Source organism: Eucalyptus grandis, chromosome 7 (assembly GCF_016545825.1).
Source record: "Eucalyptus grandis isolate ANBG69807.140 chromosome 7, ASM1654582v1, whole genome shotgun sequence".
Taxonomy (NCBI): Eukaryota; Viridiplantae; Streptophyta; class Magnoliopsida; order Myrtales; family Myrtaceae; genus Eucalyptus; species Eucalyptus grandis.
The window spans coordinates 17,717,468-17,740,360 of NC_052618.1; the positions used below are offsets into that span (position 1 = coordinate 17,717,468).

The window sequence follows — 22,893 nt, forward strand, 5'->3', positions numbered from 1 at the left end:
ATCTATACAAAGCGGTCACGCGAAATGAATTCGTCGACCAATAGACAGAATAAAAGCGAGAGACCAGACCAGTAAGAAGAGTAAGGACCGAGGAAGTCCGAGGCATTCAAACGTGCATCACGTGCTCTTTTCCTTCAAGATTTTTGTTTTCGTGACATAAAGTTGAAAAGGGCAAAAGAGGAATTTCATGTCTTTCCGAGTTCGAGTTTTGGTACCAAATCAGAAAAATTCTTGAGCGCGCATGAGCATAGGCTCACTTGATTGCATTTATTAAATCATATAAATTTTAGGGAGCGGCTTAGCTGACCGTCCCTCAGTCAAATGACGGAGGAACGGTCAGCTAATGGCAACCGATTTCCTTCATTTACTATTTTTATTTTGATTTTTATCTTTTCAAAAAAAAGGATTAGGGAAAAATATCAACCGGTTTCCCTCCTTTATTTTTTTTTAAAATTTTACCTTTTTCCAAAAAAAATAATAATAATGAGAATCGTCCTAATAAAAAATTACAAGTAAAAAACAAGTGATCAAAGTGATAATTTCTTATTTTGTGCACACAAGACTCAAGGTCATCCTCGAAAAACCCTTCAAAATTCCAATACAACCCAAACATCTTTAATTACAAGTAAATAATATTATCACCTATTAAAAAAATAGTTAACGCCATTATATAGATATATTAAATTTAAAAGATGAAAAATAATGAAATGTTGGTTTGGTAACTAATAAAAAATCATTGTGCAATGAATTGGCTCCTCAGTCTTTTCACCAAAATCAAATTAAGACAAATAATATCGATTATGCATAAAACAAATGAAGTAAAGAAAAGAACAAAATAAGAATAATAAATTAGAAGAGAAGAAAATTTACTCCATTGATCCAAATCTCGTAGATGAAGATGTGTTGGGACCTGAACCATTACAAAATCAATCTTAAGATCACACAAGTCAAAACTAAGCCAAAAAATGATTTTTGATCAATTCGTATACAGATTTTACCTAATATAGTTTCAACGTTTGGTTCATTGAGAAGAACCACGAGATATTTGATGCTATATCATTTTATATAGATAATGAGTCGATTTATAGTAAGGTATTTTAATTCAAAATAAAATAATAACATGTATTAGCAACGATTGAAAACTCCCGATTCTTTCCCGATTGCAAATAAGATTTCGAGAATAGCTATGGTGACTTATCTTATTTGAATTACCAATTGTGTTAAAATCAATGAAATTCCTTGTACCCTCATCCTAGCCAACTGTATACATTAATTCAACTAGTATATGCTATGATATAAATTTCCAAATAATTCTACATAATTAATGAAAAAAAATTGGAAACACCATACCGTGCGATCCAAATTCATAGGAGTGTTAATGTGCGTCAAGTGATCGGGATTGTTTTCTTCTACAAGAAAGTTTATGTGCATTAGTTTAGCAAAGTACTATTAATCTAATAGCAAATATATGAGAAAATTATGTCGTGTTAACTAGAATTATTAATGAAAAAGTTCTTAAGCTTTAAAGTATATAGTTTAATACAAACAATAATTACAATGTATCTTCAATGCAAAATAGATAAATCTACCTCTGTAGATGTGAAAGCAATCATAAACAATCCTTGTACAAACAAACATGGAAGTCAGGTAAGACATATACAAGCCAAGCAAATAAAAGCAACATATATTCAAAAACATATACACATATCAAAAACTGTTTCGATTACATGTCCATCCTAGTCCGGGGCTACTTATTTTCATTTCCATACATAGTCGATCAAAAGGCTAGGGTAGCCTAGCTCCTCTACCGAGCTTCTCCCAAAAATGGCCCCCATCCTAGGCTCATTCCCTTACGACATTCTTATGATATCAGCTGGAGGAATGAAGCCATGAATGGAACCTATGATGTCCCAAAAAAATGAGGCACCGAGCCTCATACATGTGGGGAACCAAAGTGTCTACTCCTTCTTGAACCCAACCGGTGGTGGTTTATGTCCGGTAGGTGACGTCCTCTTCTATGTTTACTATGTCTGTCATGGTGGTAAGCATATCAATGGGAAGGCCGGGACGGATGAATAGTGAAGTTGGTTCATCCATCACACACCTAAAATGGTGAAAACAACAAGAATGAGTTGGTGACTTAGTAAGTAGAAATTCCTAATTCTCTTATAGGAGAACGTCTTGCTATCGATCCTTAGATACAAAATCACCATCCACTTATCGATGGAAAATCAATAGCAAGGTTCGTGCCTTGCCTTGCTTATGCATAGGAACATCTCTCAATCATCTATGTGCTTTCCAGCATCAAGATAAGGAGTTAGTGCATAAGAACAAGTCTTCCCAAAAATCCATGGCTTACAATCATTTCGGTCACTAAGAGAAATGTGTGCATCACATAAGACCCGTTCAAGCACTAAGTGACCCGATGCAACATATGCTCAAATCGATGCAAAGACTCGGCAGTACATATCAAAACAAACCCAGCTTTTGCAAGCAGCAATTCAAGCATCACACATGGACTTTCTTTTTTCTTTTTCAGTATCATATTAGTTGAAATTAATCGACTCTTTCGGTAACAACTGGGCATTGGTCCCCCCTTGGCAACCGGCATCATCCCAATCTCATTATCAGGACGGCATCTGGGGCGACCCCCAAGCATCGGCCTCACTCGGGCCAGCATCGTCCACGATCTCAATATCAAGACAGCATCTGGGGCTTTACCCCAGGCAACGACTCAAGCATCCTCTAGCATTGGCATATAAGTCCATCATGGGTCCATGCGTTTCAAGTATCAACCAATTCATTTTATGTTTAAACTTTTACCCAAATGAAAGGCCCAAAGGTGTGCCTTGCAAGGTGAACTAATGAGCGACTCTTATGTCTTATTAAATTAAACTCATGTCAGCTATGGCTTAGGTTGGTGGTCTGCACTTGGAACCATTCGCTCCGGCTTTGACATCGACCAGTGATTTGTCTTGAGTAACAACATGTCTCAATGTTGTCTCAAAATCAAATGTGGGTCATACACCGACCTCGGCGCATGTCCAAAGTCACATGAGACATTTCCTCAACATCCGGGTGTGCTCGACATCCATGCAAGGCCATGAATTTACTTGATGCAACAACAAACAAATACAAACACAACAAGCATAACGATACAAAGCCAACATAAATAAACGATGATATGATCCTAAAATCGATATGCGTAGCACATCGCCCTATCGAAAAGTTAGGAAAGTCTACTTACCACTTTTTGGACCTAGCTCCAAGATGCTTCTTTGGTGATTGGATGACTCCTAAGACTGCTTGGTGAGGAAGGCGTGAGAGAGAGGAGAGAAAGGGAGATGAAAGGAGAAAATGGTTAACTCTTAAAAATGTGAAGATGCCTTCTCCTATATATAGGCCTCTTCCTCTTAGATTTTTATGAAAACCCATGATTAAGCCTAAGATATGAGTTGACCTATCTAGCCTCCGTAGTTGGTGCCTATGCTTATTTATGTTTAATTCTAAATGGTCCATCTATTTGCTTATCCTCTAAGGCTCACTCTAGGCTCATTATTGCCTATGGTGTCTAAGGGACACATAAGCCCCTTTAACGCCTAATGTCTTTTTATAATTGGTTGGTCCTTGTCTTGTTCATCAATGCTACAATCTAGGGCTATCATAACTTGAGATTCACCTAAGATTCTAGAGGACACCTAAGTAGGTGATTCATCCATGACTAATGAACTAAAGTCCAAAATCATTAAATGAGGCCTAGATATTTTTGCCAGCTACTTGGCATGCAAGTTTTCTCCTTCTTCTTGCAAATGGCATTTGGCACATAATAGATAAGGATGGACTAAGTCAAAAGATTATGGAAGATTCTAGAACCCCAATCATCTCTTGACACTTGTCCAATGATTCATCCTTGCATTAATTAATTCATGTCCAAAATTCATCCAAGGCATTCATAAGACTAACATAGGTGTCGCATAATTGGAGAAGTCATTCATATTTGTACATGATTGATGGTTCTTTGAGAACCGAGGTTCATGCCAAAATTTACTAAACTTTAACCAAATGAGGGTGACTAATTAGGTAGCCTTCTTAAACTTGTCAATAACTATTTTAAATTAGAATTGGTCCATTGGATGTCTTAAAATAAACCTCGTGGTTGGTCTTAGTTATTTGCCCTAACCGGGTCTCGGTCGGGTGGACCGAGTCCATAGCCAAACATGCCATGTCTTGGTCTATCCAAGGTTTATGTCATTAGTTCCCATGATCGACCCTTATATCTTATTCTTATGGCTTGGAATTCGATGATGTTACATTTCTCCCCCTCTAAATAAAATTTCATCCTCAAAATTTAAATATGTACCTAGCTCAAATAGGTACGGGTATGATTGTCTCATACTTTCTTCACTCTCCAAGGTCGCTATTTCTACTCTGTGGTGTTGCCATACTACTATAACTAAGGGAATAACCTTATTTCTCAAAACTTGCTCCTTTCGATCCACGATCCGCACTGGCTTCTCTGTATAGGACACTTTGTCATCTACTTTGATCTCCTCAAAGTTTAGCATGTGTGCCAAATTGGGTTCGTACTTTCTTAACATTGAAACATGGAAAACATTGTGGACTTGAGAAAGCTTTGGTGGCAAAGCCAATCGGTAGGCCAAATTCCCTACCCGTTCTAGTGTCTCAAAAGGTCCTATAAATCTAGGACTCAATTCTCCTTTCCTACCAAAACAGGATATACCTTTCATGGGCAATATTTTAAGAAAAACATGGTCACCAACTTGGAATTCTAGGGGTTTCCGCCTACTATCAGCATAACTTTTTTGACGATTTTGGGCGGCTCTTATTCTATCTTGGATAATCTGAACGGCGTCTATAGTAAGTTGAACTAGCTTTGGATCAGTGATCTTCTTTTCCCCAACTTCATCCCAGCATGTTGAAGTCCTGCAAGCCCGACCATAGACTGCTTTGAATGGTGCCATACCGATACTTTGTTGGTAACTGTTATTATGTGCAAATTAAATAAGATGCAATTGTTCATCCCAACTTCCCTTGAAATCTATAACACACGCTCGAAGCATATCTTCTAAGGTTTGGATGGTTCTTTCAGTTTGGTCATTCATTTGTGGATGATAAGCAATGCTGTACTACAGTTTTGTTCTCAAGGCGGCTTGTAAACTTCTCCAAAATATGGCAGTAAATTTAAGATCTCAATCTGAAGTAATAGTCACCGGCACCCCATGTAAGCGAACTATTTGCCATACATATAACTTATCATATTCTTCTAATGAGAAAGTCTTCTGCATTGCTAGAAAATGAGCGGACTTCGTAAGTCTATCAATTATCACCTAAATTGAATCCTTCCCTCTCTGACTTCTTGGTAAACCCATAACGAAATCCATGGTAGTATGTTCCCATTTCCATTCTAAAATTTTCAATGGCTGTAATAGTCCTCTCAGCTTACAATGCTATGTCTTTATTTGTTGACAATTCAAACATTTTGCAACGTGCTTAGCGATATTTGACTTCATGCCATTCCACCTATAATGTTGCCAAAGATTCCCATACATCTTTGTGCTTCCGAGATGTATGATGTATTGACTGTGGTGAGCTTCAGAAAGAATTTATTCTTTTAATTCTATATCATTGGGCACACATAATCGCCCACGGAACTTCAGCATTCCGTCTTTGTGACATGAAAATCTGATTTCTTCTTTTCTACAACTTCTTTTGCGATCTTTTAGATTTCTATATCCACCCACTACAACATTTTAATCTTCGATAACACCTCTAACTCAATCCAAAGAGTAGCCAATAAGCTCGATAGATAGCCAATCTCAAGCTTATACTTGAGATCACAAACTCCTTCAAGCAATTTCCATTCTTGGACCATCAATTGCGCAATAGTGGATTTCCAACTAAGAGCGTCGGTAACTCAGTTTGCCTTGCCAGGCTGGTTCAATATTTCATAGTCATAATTCTTCAGGAATTCCATCCAACGCCTTTGTCACATATTCAACTCCTTTTGGGAAAATAAGTACTTCAAACTCTAATGATCCGTGTAAATCACAAACTTCTCACCATAAAGATAGTGTCTCCATATCTTCAAGAAGAATATAATTGCAATCAATTCCAAATAATGGAGTTGGATAATTGACTTCGTAGGGCCTCAATTGTCTCGATGCATAGGCCACTACTTTCCCATGCTGCATCAGTACACATCCTAGCTCTTTGTGAGAGGCATAACTATATATTTCAAAACCTCCTAGTCTGGAAAGTATTGTCAAGATAGGAGCAGTAGAGAGTTTCCACTTAAGTTCCTAGAAACTCCGTTCATATTTATCTGTCCACTCGAATTCTACATCCTTCCATAATAGTTGCATCAGAGGGGTAGTTATATAGGAAAATCTTTCCACGAATCTTTTGTAATAGCCTGCTAGGCCAAGAAAACTTGGAACCTCCGTGACTATGGTCGGTCTTGGCCAATTTAGCACTACTTCCACCTTGGTCGGATCCATCGAAATTTTGTCACTAGATACCATGTGACCAAGAAATACCATGCGGTCGAGCCAAAATTTGCACTTATTGAATTTTGCATAAAGTGGGTGCTCCCAAAGGGTTTGCAACACCATTCTTAAATGTTGTTTATGTTCTTATGGGTTCCAAGAATACACAAGAATATCATCAATATATACTATGATAAAGTGGTCTAGATACTACTTGAAAACTCGATTCATCAAGTCCATGAATGCCGCCGGTGCATTTGTCAAACCGAACGGCATCACGGTGAACTCATAGTGTCCGTACCGTGTCTAAAAAGCCATCTTTAGAATATCCTTTTTCTTAATTCTAAGTTGATGATATCCCGATTGTAAATCTATCTTCGAAAATACAAATGCCCCTTGGAGTTGGTCAAATAGGTCATCGATTCTCAGCAAAGGGTATTTGTTTTTAATAGTGACCCTGTTAAGTTGTCAATAGTCGAAACAGAGACGTAACGTCCCATCCTTCTTCTTCACAAATAAAATTGGTGCACCCCATGGTGAAGCACTCGGATGAATAAACCTTTTTCTAATAAATTTTGGAGTTGCACTTTAACTCCTTAAGTTCTAATAGCTACATCCGATAGGGAGCCTTAGAGATGGGCTCCGTTTCTGGAATTAATTCAATGGCAATTTCCACCTCTCATCCCGGAGATAATCCCAGTAACTCCTTTGGAAAGACATCGAAAAATTGTTGTACTACCGTAATGTCTTCTAATTTCAGTTCTTCTTTGATATATTCATCACTGTCACCAAGTATCCTTGGCAACTTTCCTCAAGAAGTCGAAGGGCTTCTAACATAGAAATTAAGGACATGGAGGGTCCTCCTCCATTTCCTCCATGTCCAATAAACTTATAACTGGACACTCGGGTCGATTAAATTGGATCGTTTTACCATAACAATCCAAATGAGCCCGTTGTTTAATGAGCCAATCCATCCCAATGATAATGTTGAAGTTGTACATAGCCAATATGGCTAGGTCTATGATTTCTTCTTGACCACCTATACCCATTCTATACCCTCGACATCCTAGGGTGGACAACACTTCATTTCTCATTGGAGTGGAGACATTGAGTACAACTTCTAACGGTTCAAATTTCAATCCAACTAATCACACAAAATGTTCCGCAACAAATGAACAAGAAGCCCCAGTATCAAACAATGCATATGTAGCATGGTTTTGTACATCATAATACTATCTCTAAAGCACTCTCCTCAAATAATATCAAGCAAAAAGAGGAGTTTCCTTTATATTTGAAAACTATGAGGTGAACATGACTAATGGAGTAATGCTTTGTGAATCCCTAACGCCCTTATCACAACAAGAAGATGTTATTGTTTTGCTTTTCTAGTTCTATATTCTAGGTTGAACTGGCTAGAGACTTGAGAAGCATTGAACTTAAGAGATTCTTTCCATGGCTTCGCAATAGACTTTTGGAACTCATCATAGTCAAGCCAAAGTGCAGAAAGAAAAGGATAAACTTCGGTTGCCTCCATAAATAAAAGAACGATAATAGTCTTATAGACAATCTAGTGATAGAAATAGATCACCCATGAAAAGTACATGCATGGAAATGGATTTTTTTTTTTCAACAATTTATTGTTCCTTGATTGGCCACCATCACTAATATCCAAGTCTCCATGGCCTTTTTTTCACTGCTCATGGACAACCCTCTAAATATACTAAAGATGGCATTAATTAGGGCCGTTGTGAGAGAGGAAGAGACGAGAGTAATTAAGGGTAGTTGTGGGAGTTGAGATGGCCTTAAATGCAATGAGTTAGCATAGTTTCTTGGTTTGATCTACCTATTCCACATCATTTCCTCCACCGTGATGGGATTACCATCTAAATATTCGAAAGAGTTGCTCTACATAGGGTGATTGAGAGAGAGAGAGAGCAGACGAGGTTAGTTGTGGTAATGCACAGTAATTTCAGGAAATAGAATCGCCAAAGTTTGAAACTTTACATAGATCGGCAAAGAAGAACCCTCAATCGGAAAATCAATGTGGACGGAGCATTTTTTTGAGGTAAAGAATCGGAACCCACCGAAGCTGCGTACCTTGAAAATCAATGTCGACGGAGCATTTTTTTGAGGTAAAACAGTTGGAGCTATTTCGGAGATTCTTCGCGACGAGACGGGAGCTCTACTGGATGGCTTTGCTACGAAGGTTCCAGCTTTGTCGGCGTTTCAGATGGAAGCCATGACCCTGCTCGGAGATTCGAAACGTTTTCAGTCGACGAGAGAGAATTTGCCCGAGCTCGGGTCGACGTAATGCTGAAGAAGACGTGAGGTGGGAGGTGCAAGCTTTAATTGAGGAAGCGCAACTATCTTCGGTCTAATTTTCAATTTATCTCCTTGGCCCAACGTTCGGATGCTCCTCCTTCCCTCTTGAGGGGCCGTCCTCTCCAACTTTTATGGAATCTTTTAATAATATCGTGAATTATTTCGGAAAAAAAAAAAAAAAATGTACCCCGAGGGAAACCATTTTTCTGGATTGTGTAGCTTCTAACCCGCATAAACATGCAGCTTTGATCTTTGGGATTGTAAAACACTTGCATTTCTGCTAAAAGATTCCCCACAAATTGACAAATTGACAATGTTAGTGCCCGATCGTTTCGAATATAGGGCTTTTGTCGACGCCCGAAAGAGCCCCAAATCCAAGCTCCGGTCGGTGTTCGACCTTCATGGCGAAGACCTGAGTGGCCTTGTTTCATGCCTAGGCTGCCGAAACTCGTAATCCTCCAATTTTGCTGCTTCCGGCCAACCCTTCTTCTTGAATTGGTCTTTCATCGATGATTTAACTGCGGTGATTCCGGAGAGTAAGACGCTTCGGATTCCGGATTTGTAGTGGCGGTGGCGATGAGGACAGAGAGAATTGAGGGCGATCTTATAATGGCAGCACCTTAGGCTATGGCATTTTATGGTGAAGTATGGCGCTTTGGGATTGGTTGTGTGAGCATGAAAGGGGAAGATTTGGAGCGTGTGCAACTTCATCGATGGAGAATGAAGACAAGCATGGTTGCATTCACCGTGATTGTGCTTTTATTCCCTTAATCTATTTTTCAAATTTGAGTTTTTTTTTTTTAATCAAAACTTAGTTGAAGATAATGCGTTTGTTCCTTTTTTGTTCTTTTGTTCCGGGAACAAAAAAAGCGAAAACAGAAACAATAAAAACTTGTTTCTTGTTTAGGAACAAAATCTAGAAATACTTATCTTTTTTATTTTTTTCTTTTCTTCTTCTTTTTCTTTTTTTTTCTTTGGCCGGTCGCCGGCCTTGGCCATGGCCGGCGCCGCCGGTGACCGGCCGACGAGGGCCGGCGGCCTCGCCCGGCCACGGCGAGGCTCGCGGCCCCCGGCGAGGCCGAGCAGCCGTGGGGGCGAGGCTCGGCCTCGCCCGCCAGATCCGGCGAGGCCGAGCCTCGCCGGCCGCCGGGCGAGCTCGGCCTCGCCGGATCAGGCGAGCTCGAGCTCGCCCAACCAGGCGTGGTCGGGCGAGCTCGATCTCGCCCGAGATCCGGCGAGCTCGGCTCGCCGGATGCAGGCGAGCTCGAGCTCGCCCGGCCAAAGGCGAGGCCGAGCCTCGCCCACCACGGCCGGGCTCGGCTCGCCGGGCCGCGAGCCTCGCCGTGGCTGGGCGAGGCCGCCGGCCCTCGTCGGCCGGTCGCCGGCCATGGCCGAGGCGGCGACCGGCCAAAGAAGAAAAATAAAAAAAAAGAAAAAATAAATAAATAAATAAGAAATAAAATAGAAATATTAAATAAAAATATTAAAAAATTAAAAGAAATAAAAAATTATATAAATTTACCAAACGTGTTCCTATTCTTTTTATATTTCGGAACAGATTTACCAAACGCATTTTTTTGTTCAAAAATTGTTCCTGGAAGGAAACACTTTTTTCTATTTCGTTCCCGAAACAATTTTTAAACGAAAGCGTTACCAAACGCGCCCTTAGAGGGAGAATAAAGACAAGCTTCGGACTGCATTCACTGTTACCGTGGTATGCGCTTTTATCCCCGTAAATCTATTTTTCAATCCTTGAGTTTTTTTTTTTTTTTATCAAAACTTTGTCGAAGATAATTGAATCTTGGTTCCTTCAGATAGAAAAAAGAAAATTGAACTTTTTGTTTCTTATCGCGTGTATCTGTTGTTATTCTGCTTTGGAGAGAGTAAAGACACTTGGGATTGTTACTTGTCCACAGTCGGTAGATAATCAATTTTCGAAAGCAATGATAGATAACGTGCACTCTCTTTCATAGTTCTGTAGAACTATTTTGTTTTCTCAAATTCTTGATTTCCTAAGAGCCTTCGATCATCTCAGTTATTTTCCTTAAACATCTCTTCTCTTGCCTTGCAATGGATGGTAGTTGAGCAATGTTGTTATGGGATGCAAAGCATGGGACAACTACAGGCGTATCAGCACGTGACAGGGCAACCACAGTTTTGGCTCTTCAATCTACAGATTCCAAAGCCTGAAGATTTCAAGAGGCCAGGACATGCTTTCCCATTGAAGTACAGGAAGGAAGGGTGGTGTCCTGAAAAGAGCTGGGCATGCAGAGGCTTCTGTAGACCTTGCTATGTTAGCTGGACTGGAACCTGTGGCAGTTCTCTTTGTGAGGTAGTGGGTGATGAAGGAGCACGGCAAGATTACCTAAGCTTCACGGCTTTGCACAGCAAGAGAACTTGAAAATTGTATCTCTTGCTGATCTAATCAAGTAAGTATTCTCTTCTCAGCAATCCAAATGCAAATATTCTTTAGAACAGGTAGTTCCCGAGCTTATACAAATGTCAGCTTCAACTTTCAATTCTTAAGTGTTGGCTTTTTTTGCCAAGATGTTGTCCCAGCTGCATCTTCCCTTTTTGGAGTGGATAAGCCAAGAGTTGAAACTTTGGATTCCTGGATAGGGTGGGAAAAAGAGTCTCTCATGGGGGGCTGATGCGCTGTTGTTTTACATAGCAAAAAATGAGAGAAGCATAAGCTATCTTGGTCTATTTGTGTCTCAAGGTTAGTTTATGCTTTAAACTTGTGGTTATTATTCCAATCAATAGTTTTGGGTTCTGAAGAGTTGTTTCTCACAATTTTTTATGTGTATGTTCTAGTAACATTAGTGTTTGCAGTTCATCTATTACCCGATGTTTAACTTTAGAAATCGGTTATGACTGGCCAGGATTTTTGTTATGTCAATAAGCCCATGACTGCTGTTATCTCTGTGTACAATTTCTTGTATTTACCTTGTCACCAGCAAATAAGGATAGAACATCTTGATTGTTAAAAGAGTGCTTAAAGTTATCTGATGTATTCTGACATGTATATTGAGAAGCTTCTTATACTGTGTGATTGAGAAATGATTTCATGGCTCATTAAATGCATGAATTTATAGGTACTGCCGAAAAAGAGAAAATAATTGAATTTGCTGCTGCTGCTGCAAGATTACTAACAATGTGGGGGCCATTCACAGCCTATTACCATAGATCAATATTAGTCGGATTGCACATTGCAATGGTCAAGGTGAGATAGATTATGAGTGAATTGTTAGAACTATTGAAAGAATTCAGAAACTAGTAAACAGAGGGTTTCAAATGGATTAGTTGTAAACTTTGAGAATCTTGTTTGTGGCAGTACATTTTTCAACACTTCAATTTGTACTTCATCTTTTATACTTCTAGTGCATGATTTTGTTTGGGAATAATTTTACTGGAATTGGCTGTGAAGCTTTAGAGGTGAATAGTAGTGAGAAATCGATCGTATCTTTTAGGTGGAATGCCGTTAAATATATCTTAAATTCTGTAAAGAAATATACAATCATTTGTCAATCATAAATTGGAGTACCAAATACATGTTACTTGGAGAAGAAAGCTGTCTGGACAGTAATGTTTGACATGAGGAGAAATAATTGTTAGGATATTGGTGAACTAATGGGCTGTGTCCTACCTTAATTATATATTATGAAATGACTGACAAGGGGCCTATATGTATCTGCAATTGATATAGGAATGTCATAATTTTGGTTAGAGATAGTATCCTTAGTTTCTTTTACTTTTATGTCCTCCCTTTAGACAGCAATATATAGTCATGTATTCATACTCCATAGTTTATTGACTGAGCAGTGTGACGTTGGAGATGGCCAAGATGTCCTTGTGAGGGTACCAGTGGAACGCCTCACAGGAGACATATTTGGATCTGCTAGATGCAACCGCAGCAACCAGCTTGCACTTAGATGCAGCAGCTAGGAGGGGTTGGTAGGGGCGTGTTGTTGTACCTACGAGGGCACGAAGGAATAATTACATGCCTAAAACCTGCAGGACGATGGGCATTACATTGTGGAAACAAATATGGAGCTCAGATTGCTAGTTGACCCTAGGGATTTTGGAATTGGTGCTCAGGAATTTCTTCCTCAAGTCAGAAACTATACTGAAGTGAGAGGTCCTGCATAATTTAGCTTCTGAATGAGGTTGATTCATAGTCATTGTCACTATGCTCTATGGAATCGAGAAAGATCTGTAAACTAATACCATTAATTTGAAATTAAAGGCAGTTGAATTTCAGTGACTGTTTCAGATATTGTACATAATTTGTAGAACTACTAGAGGAAGCTGGTAACTAAGGCGGAGCTTCAAATTCTAATCTTAAAAAGATGGGATCTAATTCGTATAATCACTCCATAAACTTTCCATTGCATTTGATGCCTTCGTGTTAGTGCTTGCCATATTGACTAATACTGCAGATGCTGCCTGACCTGGGAATCAGAACGAAGATGCTGATGATGAACACCCGTTGAAATATGCGGGGCTTAAAATTTATGGCTTGACTATTGCTGGGAGAGTCCCTCTAGTAACTCCCATAACAAAGGAGAACAATAGATACTTGGGGGACAAAACGCTCCAAGACGGGGCACATCTATTGAGCAAAAGTCAATGGTTGCTTCAGCAATTTCATCAGCCAAAAAAGGCAAGCCGAGCGGTCCTGTAGATCTAGTCATGTCTGACTCCTAGGAGCCGCTGGATAGGAGGGGAATACAATGTTGTTATTACTTCGTCTTTAAAGCCATTTCACTGAAAGACTAGCCCTCTTATTGAAACTTCCTTTTGTGCTATTGATGGCTTGCAAGATTTATCCTCAATACAACCCTCCCTTAAAATCTGGAGACCATTGCATATTTTTGAAAACAGAGTTGGCGCAGGACGTTCTTTCTTTCCTTTTCTGTGACGACCTCAATTGTGACAGATATCACTTGAAGGCATATACTTAAAAGTCTCTGTTATAGATCAACTCTCCATATGGGCAATAGATAAGGATTGCTTTTGACCTTTTATTTTATTGATCCCGTGCTCCACGAGTTCGATTTATACATGGTTGAATAAGGATGCAATATGCTAAGAGGTTGAAAATTAGGCACGCATGTACCTGAAATTTTAACGGATGCAATTTCCCTTTTTAATGCTCACTACTCTCCAAGAAACATCAGGAACTACATCACCATTCAATTGATCGCAGCAGAAAGTTTTGCTTTCTTTGATCTCATTAACGAAACAATTAATAGCGAAGCAGAGATTTTTCCATTGCCACACCAAAGTTCACCTCTAAGTCTTGACGTTCCTTCTGAAAATGGAGACTTTGAGTTAAATATTATCAATCCTGACAAGCTCGAACACACAGACATCTCCTTCCTTTAGAGAGAGTATGATCTTGAAGAGATGAAGTGTCGCCAGGTGCAGATTGCCAGCCGCTGTTCATCTTCTCTCCAACGACAAGTCTTCCCTTGAGCACAATTCGTGTAGTAAGTTGTAATGTCCGAACCTAAACTAGTTTTGTGAATGAAGTTTAATTAGAGAAGATATTCATTAATGAAGGAACAATTAAGAAAACAAATGAATGCTGGAGGAAGCCCAATGAGAAGAACATATGGGGAATCGAATGGATGAAAAGATGGACAAATCTGTTAGTTGATCAAAATTGTATCTAGAATAATGCTATTGGTACTGAGGCTGAAATTGACAGATTCGATTTACAAAGTGATATGGTATAAGTATGACCATTGCCATTAGATATGCAGCCCACTAGTTAGAAGTCTAGGTCTACGCACTGAGCTAAAGAAGCAAATTGTTTGTCTTGGCCCGCTTCTGGGCCCTGCGGCTTGGTGGACCTCGGCAGACTATGCCGTGAGGCTTTACACCTCCTCTAAATGTTAGAGATATATATAGGGCAAAAGAAAAGATAATTCACTCGAACTCAATTGGTTGTATCTATCATGTTTAAGCTATCCAATCTTTATTTTCTTCGTTAAGTCCAGATTAGCATTTAATTTGTATTGTTGCTGGAAGAGTCAGAATAGCAACTCCCGTAACTAAGAATTGAAGGAAAAACATATAGTACCTACTACAAACCGAAGATCTTTCGCCTTCAGAAATTCCATAGCCGTGAGTCCTGTATTTTTAAGGCGATCAAATTGAAGTTTTTCCAGCAAATATTTAGGTAAAGTTCATGATTATTTTATTCGATTTCATTCATTTTTTCGTAAGTTGAAAAGGTGATCGACTAGTCCTCTTATGGAACTTCCTCCTTTAATGTCAATATCACTAGAGAGCAATTTCTATTGGAAAATTGTAGTCCGATTCCAACACGCCACGTCAGCAAATTTGGTTGAGTGGGACACCAGGAAGGACTTCATTGCATTTAATTCAAAACGCTTATGACTTAGTCACAGTTTTTTAAAATTTAGAACTTGATTGTACATTAAGCAAAATGTTGAAGATCTTCATGTGCAAGTTCCTAAAAAATAAGAAAAGAATGTATCGACATCTTTATTTGTTTGAATGAGGAGAGAGTTGAAGGAAAAAGAAAGAAAATGGAATGCTTCGTTAAGTTATGAAAAAAAGAGGATAGGGTGATCTCGGCAATTATGCGGAGGTGGCAAATGGTGAGAGCATCATGTCGTTACCTATTTATCCATTACAGACAAGCTACCTCCCCTTCTTTTACAAAATTGCAATTCTATTAGTGAGAAAGAGAGAAATTGAAAATAGAATCGATACCTCAATAGAAACTTTCATCATCTTGACTTTTGACTGTGCCTTAGTAACTTCCAGATCTCCGTACCACTTGTATAATCTGCTCTCCCCTTTATCACTGACTAGACAAGTTCAAAAGATGAAAAGTTTAGAACTTACGATGCTTCAAATGCCAGACAATCTAAGAAGCAAACACAAGAGAGAAACAAATGGATGAGAATAACATCAATTGGATCTTACCAAATTTATGTGCACTTGTTTATGCGGTCAACTTTTGTATGGTTGTGTTGAGATCACCCTTCCAGTTCTGATCCCAATAGCATCTAAATAGTGTTGCCCGCTGTAGTTTTGGTGTGCTTATCATACCTTTACAAAAGATCTTCATTTTTGGGCACTCTTCCACTTCTATTGAATACATGTTCGGAAACCTAAAGATGCAATATGTGGTGGAGGAGAAGCATTCTAGGCTTGACAAATGTTGGAGTGTCAACCTTAATAGCTTTGTAAGAGAAATCACTTTTCTTTCTTTGTTTTCATCGTTTGCCACTACTTCTTTCATTCTTTCACATCCAATTATAGTCATGTCAGTGAGATGCACCAAATTTGTGATTGCTGAAACCGTCACTAGATGTACCAATCCAGAAGAATTCTTCACCACTAACTTCGTTAAATTCCTGAAGGATGTCACAGCTGGAAATAAGGTTGTCAAATTGGGACAATCCCAAATCTCAAATGTGCCAATACTTTGAAGAATTTTCGCCACCAAATAGCCTTCTCTCCAGACATGCTTTAGGTTGTGTAGCTTTTTTAACTTAAGTTGTTCCAAATTTTCAAGCACCAGATGTTTGCCCTCGTCAACAAGCCCTTCATCAAGGAATATATCTTCAAAAGAACTGCAGAAAACCTCAAGGCTTTGTAGGTTATGAAATCTTTGTAGGAGGAACATGGGAGGAAAGACGGCATTTTCGTCATGAAAGCATGCCAATGTTAGCACTTTTGGCTTGCCAAAGAAGTCATCAGAAAATTTTCCATTCTGTATCGTATGAATATCCTTGTTGTTTAGTAAAAGTGTCTCTAAGGTGGGAATGCCCTACAAAATTGTCAATACAATAAGTGAAGTAAATTCAACAAGGTTTGACAATAAATCATGGGCTCTTAGAGGTAAACATAAGCCGGTTAACTCCCATGGGAGGGGGCCCAATTCTTACATTTCATTAATTTCCAAAGTCCTGCATACGAGTCTCAAGCTTCTAGAGTCAAGCTACAATATGCAAACTGTAAACAAATGCTACACTATGGCCATCCGCCAACCAAGGTTGGTTGTGCGCCCATATTGTAACGATTAGGTAGAAAGGGAATGTAAGAATGATCAAACAAACAAATGAAAATTCTTTTTACCGAGTAAACATCAAACAAGGATGATCATGCCACTACGATTTAAAAAAAAAAATTGCTAAATGTCAGTGCTTGATTCTCAATTTAGTCCACAGGAAATTCACATTTTTTATTTGCATTGAAAATCTTTAAGAGAATTTTTAAGTAGAGGTCGGTACAGTAATCATCTTGACCAAAAATATGTAGTTCCTTGAAATTTCAGGTGACAAGATGCATTATAGTGTTATTAAAAGCATTGCGGGTGTCCACAAATGAAAAACAGGCTTAAATATGTAAGAAATATCTTATGTTGTCAACGAACTGATAAATAAGGGGTTCATGTTTACTATATTATCATAATGTGACATGACTATGCTATGCACATCAGATATATTGGGTGAATAAAAGAATGAAGAAGAAAGAGAGGAAGAGTAGTTGCAGTCATACCCTCTCAAATGAGAATTCATGTTGATCGTCATTCTGAGTCCACTTGCTCATGGGTGCCACAAAGGACAACATTTTTAGTTTGTCACAGTGGGTCACTCGCAATTCCTTCAAGAATGGCCAGTTCAAAGTGGGCAAGTTAGCGCAAAAACTCTGGAGTTGTGGCATATTATGTAGCACCAAAGAAGTGAGGTTGGGGAAAAAAAATTCAGCATCAATAGAGTGTGGAATGTCATCTCTGCTCACGCTCATGACTATTTCCTTGAGCCCACAAGACTCCATTTGAAGTTTCTTAAGTTGGGTTAGACTTGTAGCCACCCAATGCGGAAACAAATTTTCAAGGTTCTTACAGTTCTGAGCCTCCACTCTTCGCAATTGTTCAAAAGGGAAACTTCCTTGAAGACCATGGGTCCATATTTTGCTCAAGTTGTCCATGTGGGAGAGAACTATTGACTGTAGCTGAGGAATTGTACCTGTCATATTGAGAAAAATGACAACTAATGTGATAATGTGATTACAATGAGTTATGACCTTAAAGAAGGAATTTCCAAACTACCCTAGCTCTCACAAATCATGAGAATTCTAGAGCTTGATAGTGACACAACCAGGGAGGGATTGATAGATGCTTTCATTTCAATTGATCGACAACTTTGATGATTAAAGAGTGAAAAAAATGTGCGGTACTTGTGATGATGAAACTTTCTACTTACAAATAACAGTAAAAATAATAATTGGGCAAAAGAGTATGTAACAAAAAAGGCCAAGAAAAGGAGAAAAAAGAGTGACTTGATAGGGTGGTACGTGTTAATTGCCTTTTGAATAAATGATTAGAGTTATAGCAAATTTGGTAAAGATATTAGCTTGTGTTCACTGAATTCAATCAAAACAAATTTGAAAATTGAATTTTTTTTTTTCTTCAAGATGGCAACCTCTCCTAAATTATATGGAATATATAATATGATTTTGAAACTAAAGAATGTATTTTGTTTCAATTTATAATCGATAGTTCATGGAATGTTGGCTTTTAACTGGGTTACTTGACTTTTAATAGGCAACATCTTTTCCATCTGATTTTTGGAAAGTTGCCAGATGACTACTCGGATTCTCCAAATGACCGATCACATATAAATGCGCTATCGTACTTCAGTATGTTGGTGAATATTTCGAAATAAAAAGTTGCTTGCACTAATCATTATCCAAGTCTAGAGCACTCTAATTTCTCCAATTTCTTATAAACACTTTCTTGGATAATGCAACATTGTATAAGGTAAGGATTCTCAGAAAAAATAGATGACGGTGTGTACATGTATTTTCTTTATTATTTCACTTTGACAGCAACCTCTCCTAAATTCTATCGAATCAATAAAATAATTATTGAGCATTGGCTGTTCATTGGCTTAATTGACATTTAATATTGGCAACGCTTTCTCCCTCTAATTTTTGAAAAGTTGCCATGATGATTCTTGGATTCTCCAACTTTCAGGTTAGCTGATCACAAATAAACGCCTTCTCCCTCTAGCAATGCGGATATAAGGAAATTGAAAAATTGCTTGCACCGATCATTATACAAGTTTAGAGCCCTCCAATTAAAAAAGGCCTCTCTCTCTCTAATTCCTCCAACTTCTTTCCCATACATATATGTGTATGTGTGTACGTCCCCCTAAAAAAAGTTGTCAACCCAATTTTTGATATTGCAACATTATATAAGGTAACAATTCTTTGATTTATTTGCTTCAAAATTTATTTTCAATTGACCTTCTTCAAGAACTTGATTTCGATTTCATTGATTGGGTGGATGATTATGGTACGATCAACTGTAATTGGTAACCGACTTGTGAATTGGGTTTAAAATTATGAAGTTTAGTTGGAGTTGACACTTTTTTTTTGCGGCCAAAAGTTGGTCTTGACACTCAACTGCAATATCTTAAAGCCTATAATAGGTAACTAATTACTTATTCTTAGTTGATGCCATGTGTCAAGAATTTTAGAGTTTTGTTTGGGTGTGTAGAGGCAAAAACAAAAGGTAAAGAAAAAAAAATGGATGTTGCATTGCATTGGAACTTGAAATGGTTTTGTGTGATAAGTGCAACGCGCCATTCTATTTTCAAATTTTAAAAACTGGCATTGCATTAATATTTCGATTTGACAAGATAATTGATCTAAAAAGCAAAAGCATTATAATAAGAAAAAGAAGACTAACCCGTGGAGTAAAGAGTGAAGTGGTGTCGTGGTCAATCTCCATCAAAGATTGCCAAGTCAAACTTCTCATTTGGGGGCAATGGGCAATGGTAAGAGAAGTTAACTTGGGACATTCTAGCACATGATTCTTCCCTGAGAGGAAGCTTGTCAAATGGGGCAAGCATTCTAGCTCCATCCGTAAGAGCCTCGAGAAAGTAATCTTTTCCATTGCGCTTCCTTGACCTTCTTCCTCTGCGATCAATCCTTCCATCTGAGCACACTCATTTATTTTAATCCACCGTATATTGGCAAGAAACCGAGCCATCGATGGAGTGAAAGCATGTCTCAAGTTGCCGCAATTATAAAGGGTCAATTGCCCTAGCCCATTGAAGCGCAATGCTCCTTGAGTATTTTTGTTCCCTAGTTGACTCAATTTCGGTAGATTGACCAAGTTTATGCTCCTTAGATTAGGCAAAACCCGAGTACTTTCCACATCATCCAACCCTTCAAGATCAAAGATTTCTTCTAGTGAGTCACAATCAATCACTAGCAATCTTTCCAAATTGTCCAGAACAAGCATCAATCTAGATGGAATAATGTTAATAAATGATGGACATTTATCCACCACTAGTGATTTTAACTGCCAAGATGACTTGATGGGATTAAGTTCGCTATGCCATTTTCCAATCAATTCAGGGAATTCGGAAAGCCACATAAACTCTACTCCAGCAACTGTAGCCTGTTAGAAAATGCATCATAAAATGTAAACTTCTAGTTAGAATAATGCAATTACTCTATTAGTGATCAAAACCATATAATTACATAGAATTTGGTAACTGATGCTTACCATTTCTTCAATGGTGATGTTGAGGTTTCCTTTCCAAAGCCACACAGCTGTTGATAGATGTACTCTCTCCAGCTTTGGTGCCTCTATTGGCCCCTCAGAGAAGAACTTCATGCTAGGACATCTCGTCACAATGACATCTTCCAAACTAGGGAACTTCAAAATGTATCCACCTGAGCCGAAGCATCTCAACCTTGTCAACCCATCAAGCTCCATATACTTCAATTGATTGAAAGCCACTACATGTCCCTTCTTACCTCCTTCATCACAAATGACTTCTATCAACATTTTACAATTACTTATGGTCAATTTTGTGAGTTTCACCAAATTTTTAGCTATTGCTGGTGTGAACATATTTGATAACCCATCCCAATGTGACACATTTAGAGTCTCGAGATGTTCAAAGTATCTTGAAATGGGTAATATTACTTTTAACGATAACCCATCACAATGTGACATAACTAGGGTCCTCAGATTTTGAAAATATCTTGAAAAGGGTACTATTACTTTTAGCTCATGAATTAGGCCTTCTATGACTTCCGCATTGATGTTCAGCTCTTTTAGATAAGATTCACATACAACTAGATTTTCCAAGTTGGTTAAGCTTTGAACAAAACGACACGTGGATATTGCAGATTCCATTGAGAGATGATAAAGCTTAAGAACTCTAAGCTCGCAGAAGAGTTCTTCATCATGAAAATGCCCATGCCATATCTCCATCTGTCCGGATAAATCCAATTTTAGCTCTTGTAGATTTGGGAATGCACCCTGAGAAAAAAGTCAAAATCATAGTATGAAGCCAGCTTAGTTAAATGAGTATTCATGTGTTGGTATAAGTCTTCCATATCACGTGCAATAAATGCATTTTAAGATGTTGAGTCTCATTCGATTCAACATAAGGAAAAGCGCCTTCATGTAGTAGACATTGTTGCTAATCTTTTATATTTTACTTGTATCCATATTTGAACTTAATTAAATATGTACATTCCCGTTTCCATAACTAAATCCCCTACGAAAATAACTTCTCTATCAATTATAATTATAATTCCACTAATTTCTGAGAATAATGTCCAAAATCTCACAATTGTCTGTTTTTGGGATAACGTCTATCATCTTTGTAAGGTTCAAACTAGAAAACACATTTGCACCCGGGTAAGATCACACTAGATGCCACGTGTTCACAATCTTCATACTACTTACGAGAGAGCTAAACCATCAGAACTAGCCTAAATCTTTTTAAGGGGATCTACGAGTATGCATTCGAAACATCGAACATTGACAAAAATGTTTAAGTCAATACTTGAAGAACATATGATGTTTCCATGTTGTGACATTTCTATAGATTCAAATAGAGTCATGCAGTTTACTTCTTTGTATGTAGAGTTACTTATATGATATGCTTGGCTATGACCATATTTATCACTTCAAATATTCACCATCGAAGCAAAACAAATCATATTTGGTCATACCTTTTCTACCAAGAAGAGAGATTGTTTATGAAATGGCATCTCATCCTCAGGTTGTGAAGCAAGTATCTCCACTTTGTTACAACCACGCACCTTCAAGGTCTTCAATGCCAACCAACGTAAAGCATGTATTCCTTTGTAGATGCACTTCAACTCTGATAGATGCTTAAGCTTGAGGGAGGTTAACTTTGGGAATACAAACTTGGGAACTTGTCCTTCCTTCTCGATGAGTTCCACAATGCCACAATCATTGATCTTCAACTCCTCAAGATGCATTAAATCTTTGGCCATTGAGGCCGGAAATAGAGAGGTGAGACTCTTGCAACTCCAAATATTAACATTACGTAGACACTGGAATATAACTTGATGGTGAAGTTCGTTATCCCATACGCACTTTAGCTGTGGTAATTCCCCCAAACTAAAGTTTTTTAATGGAGAGCAAGCAATAACATGCCCATCAAGAGAATTCAGTGGCTGAGGTTCAAAAACAACTTTAAGTGAACTGCAAAACTCTACACTCAAACTTTCTAGGCTCTTGAGCCGTCCTAGAATGCAAGAAGGAACAATGTTCACAAGCTTATTGCATCCACGCACATAAAGTGATTTTAGATTGTCAAAAGGATCTGCAGCAACTGGACCATCCCATATCATCTCGATGTTATATAGGTAATAGATATGTAATCTCTCCAAGTTGGGAAAAACAACCTGCAATGTTCACATAACACATAAGATATTTAGATAAGTTAAAAATTCATGAATTTCCAAGATGTAAAGATGTAAATGAGATGCCAAGGGAAGAGGAGGATTATTGAATTGTACAAAAGGAAAAAAAAAGGAACAAAATTCTTTTTTTTTATAAAAAAAAAAGGAGTAAAAAAACCACCGTAATAATGCCATCTCTAATTTCCTTGAATATTTCATATAAATAACAATTTTTTTTTTTTAAACTCTTGCTAAAAAATATAAGGAATCGTTCTCCTGTCTTTCCTTGAGAAAATAACTTTGAATTGCAGAGCTTAATTTGATTAGTGAGCTG

General features: G+C 38.2%; 1 protein-coding gene, 1 long non-coding RNA gene and 1 pseudogene across 2 annotated transcripts; 1 reads left to right on the plus strand and 2 right to left on the minus strand.

Annotated features, from left to right (window-relative positions):
- The first annotated feature begins 9,404 nt into the window (after positions 1-9,404).
- Positions 9,405-13,447, plus strand: LOC120295911 (annotated as a pseudogene).
- Positions 13,448-13,975: 528 nt separating this feature from the next.
- Positions 13,976-16,592, minus strand: LOC120296347. Its single transcript, XR_005553293.1, has 3 exons — positions 15,792-16,592; positions 15,576-15,673; positions 13,976-14,345 (listed from the first exon to the last, which is right to left on the minus strand). It is a non-coding gene; the product is annotated as an uncharacterized LOC120296347 (long non-coding RNA).
- Positions 16,593-17,366: 774 nt separating this feature from the next.
- On the minus strand, positions 17,367-22,513 carry LOC120295912 (putative disease resistance protein At4g19050). Its single transcript, XM_039317527.1, has 4 exons — positions 21,861-22,513; positions 20,395-21,159; positions 19,570-20,286; positions 17,367-17,477 (listed from the first exon to the last, which is right to left on the minus strand). Exons 1-4 carry the CDS (start codon positions 22,506-22,508, stop codon positions 17,367-17,369), a joined length of 2,241 nt encoding a protein of 746 aa, XP_039173461.1. The 5' UTR covers positions 22,509-22,513.
- Positions 22,514-22,893: the final 380 nt, after the last annotated feature.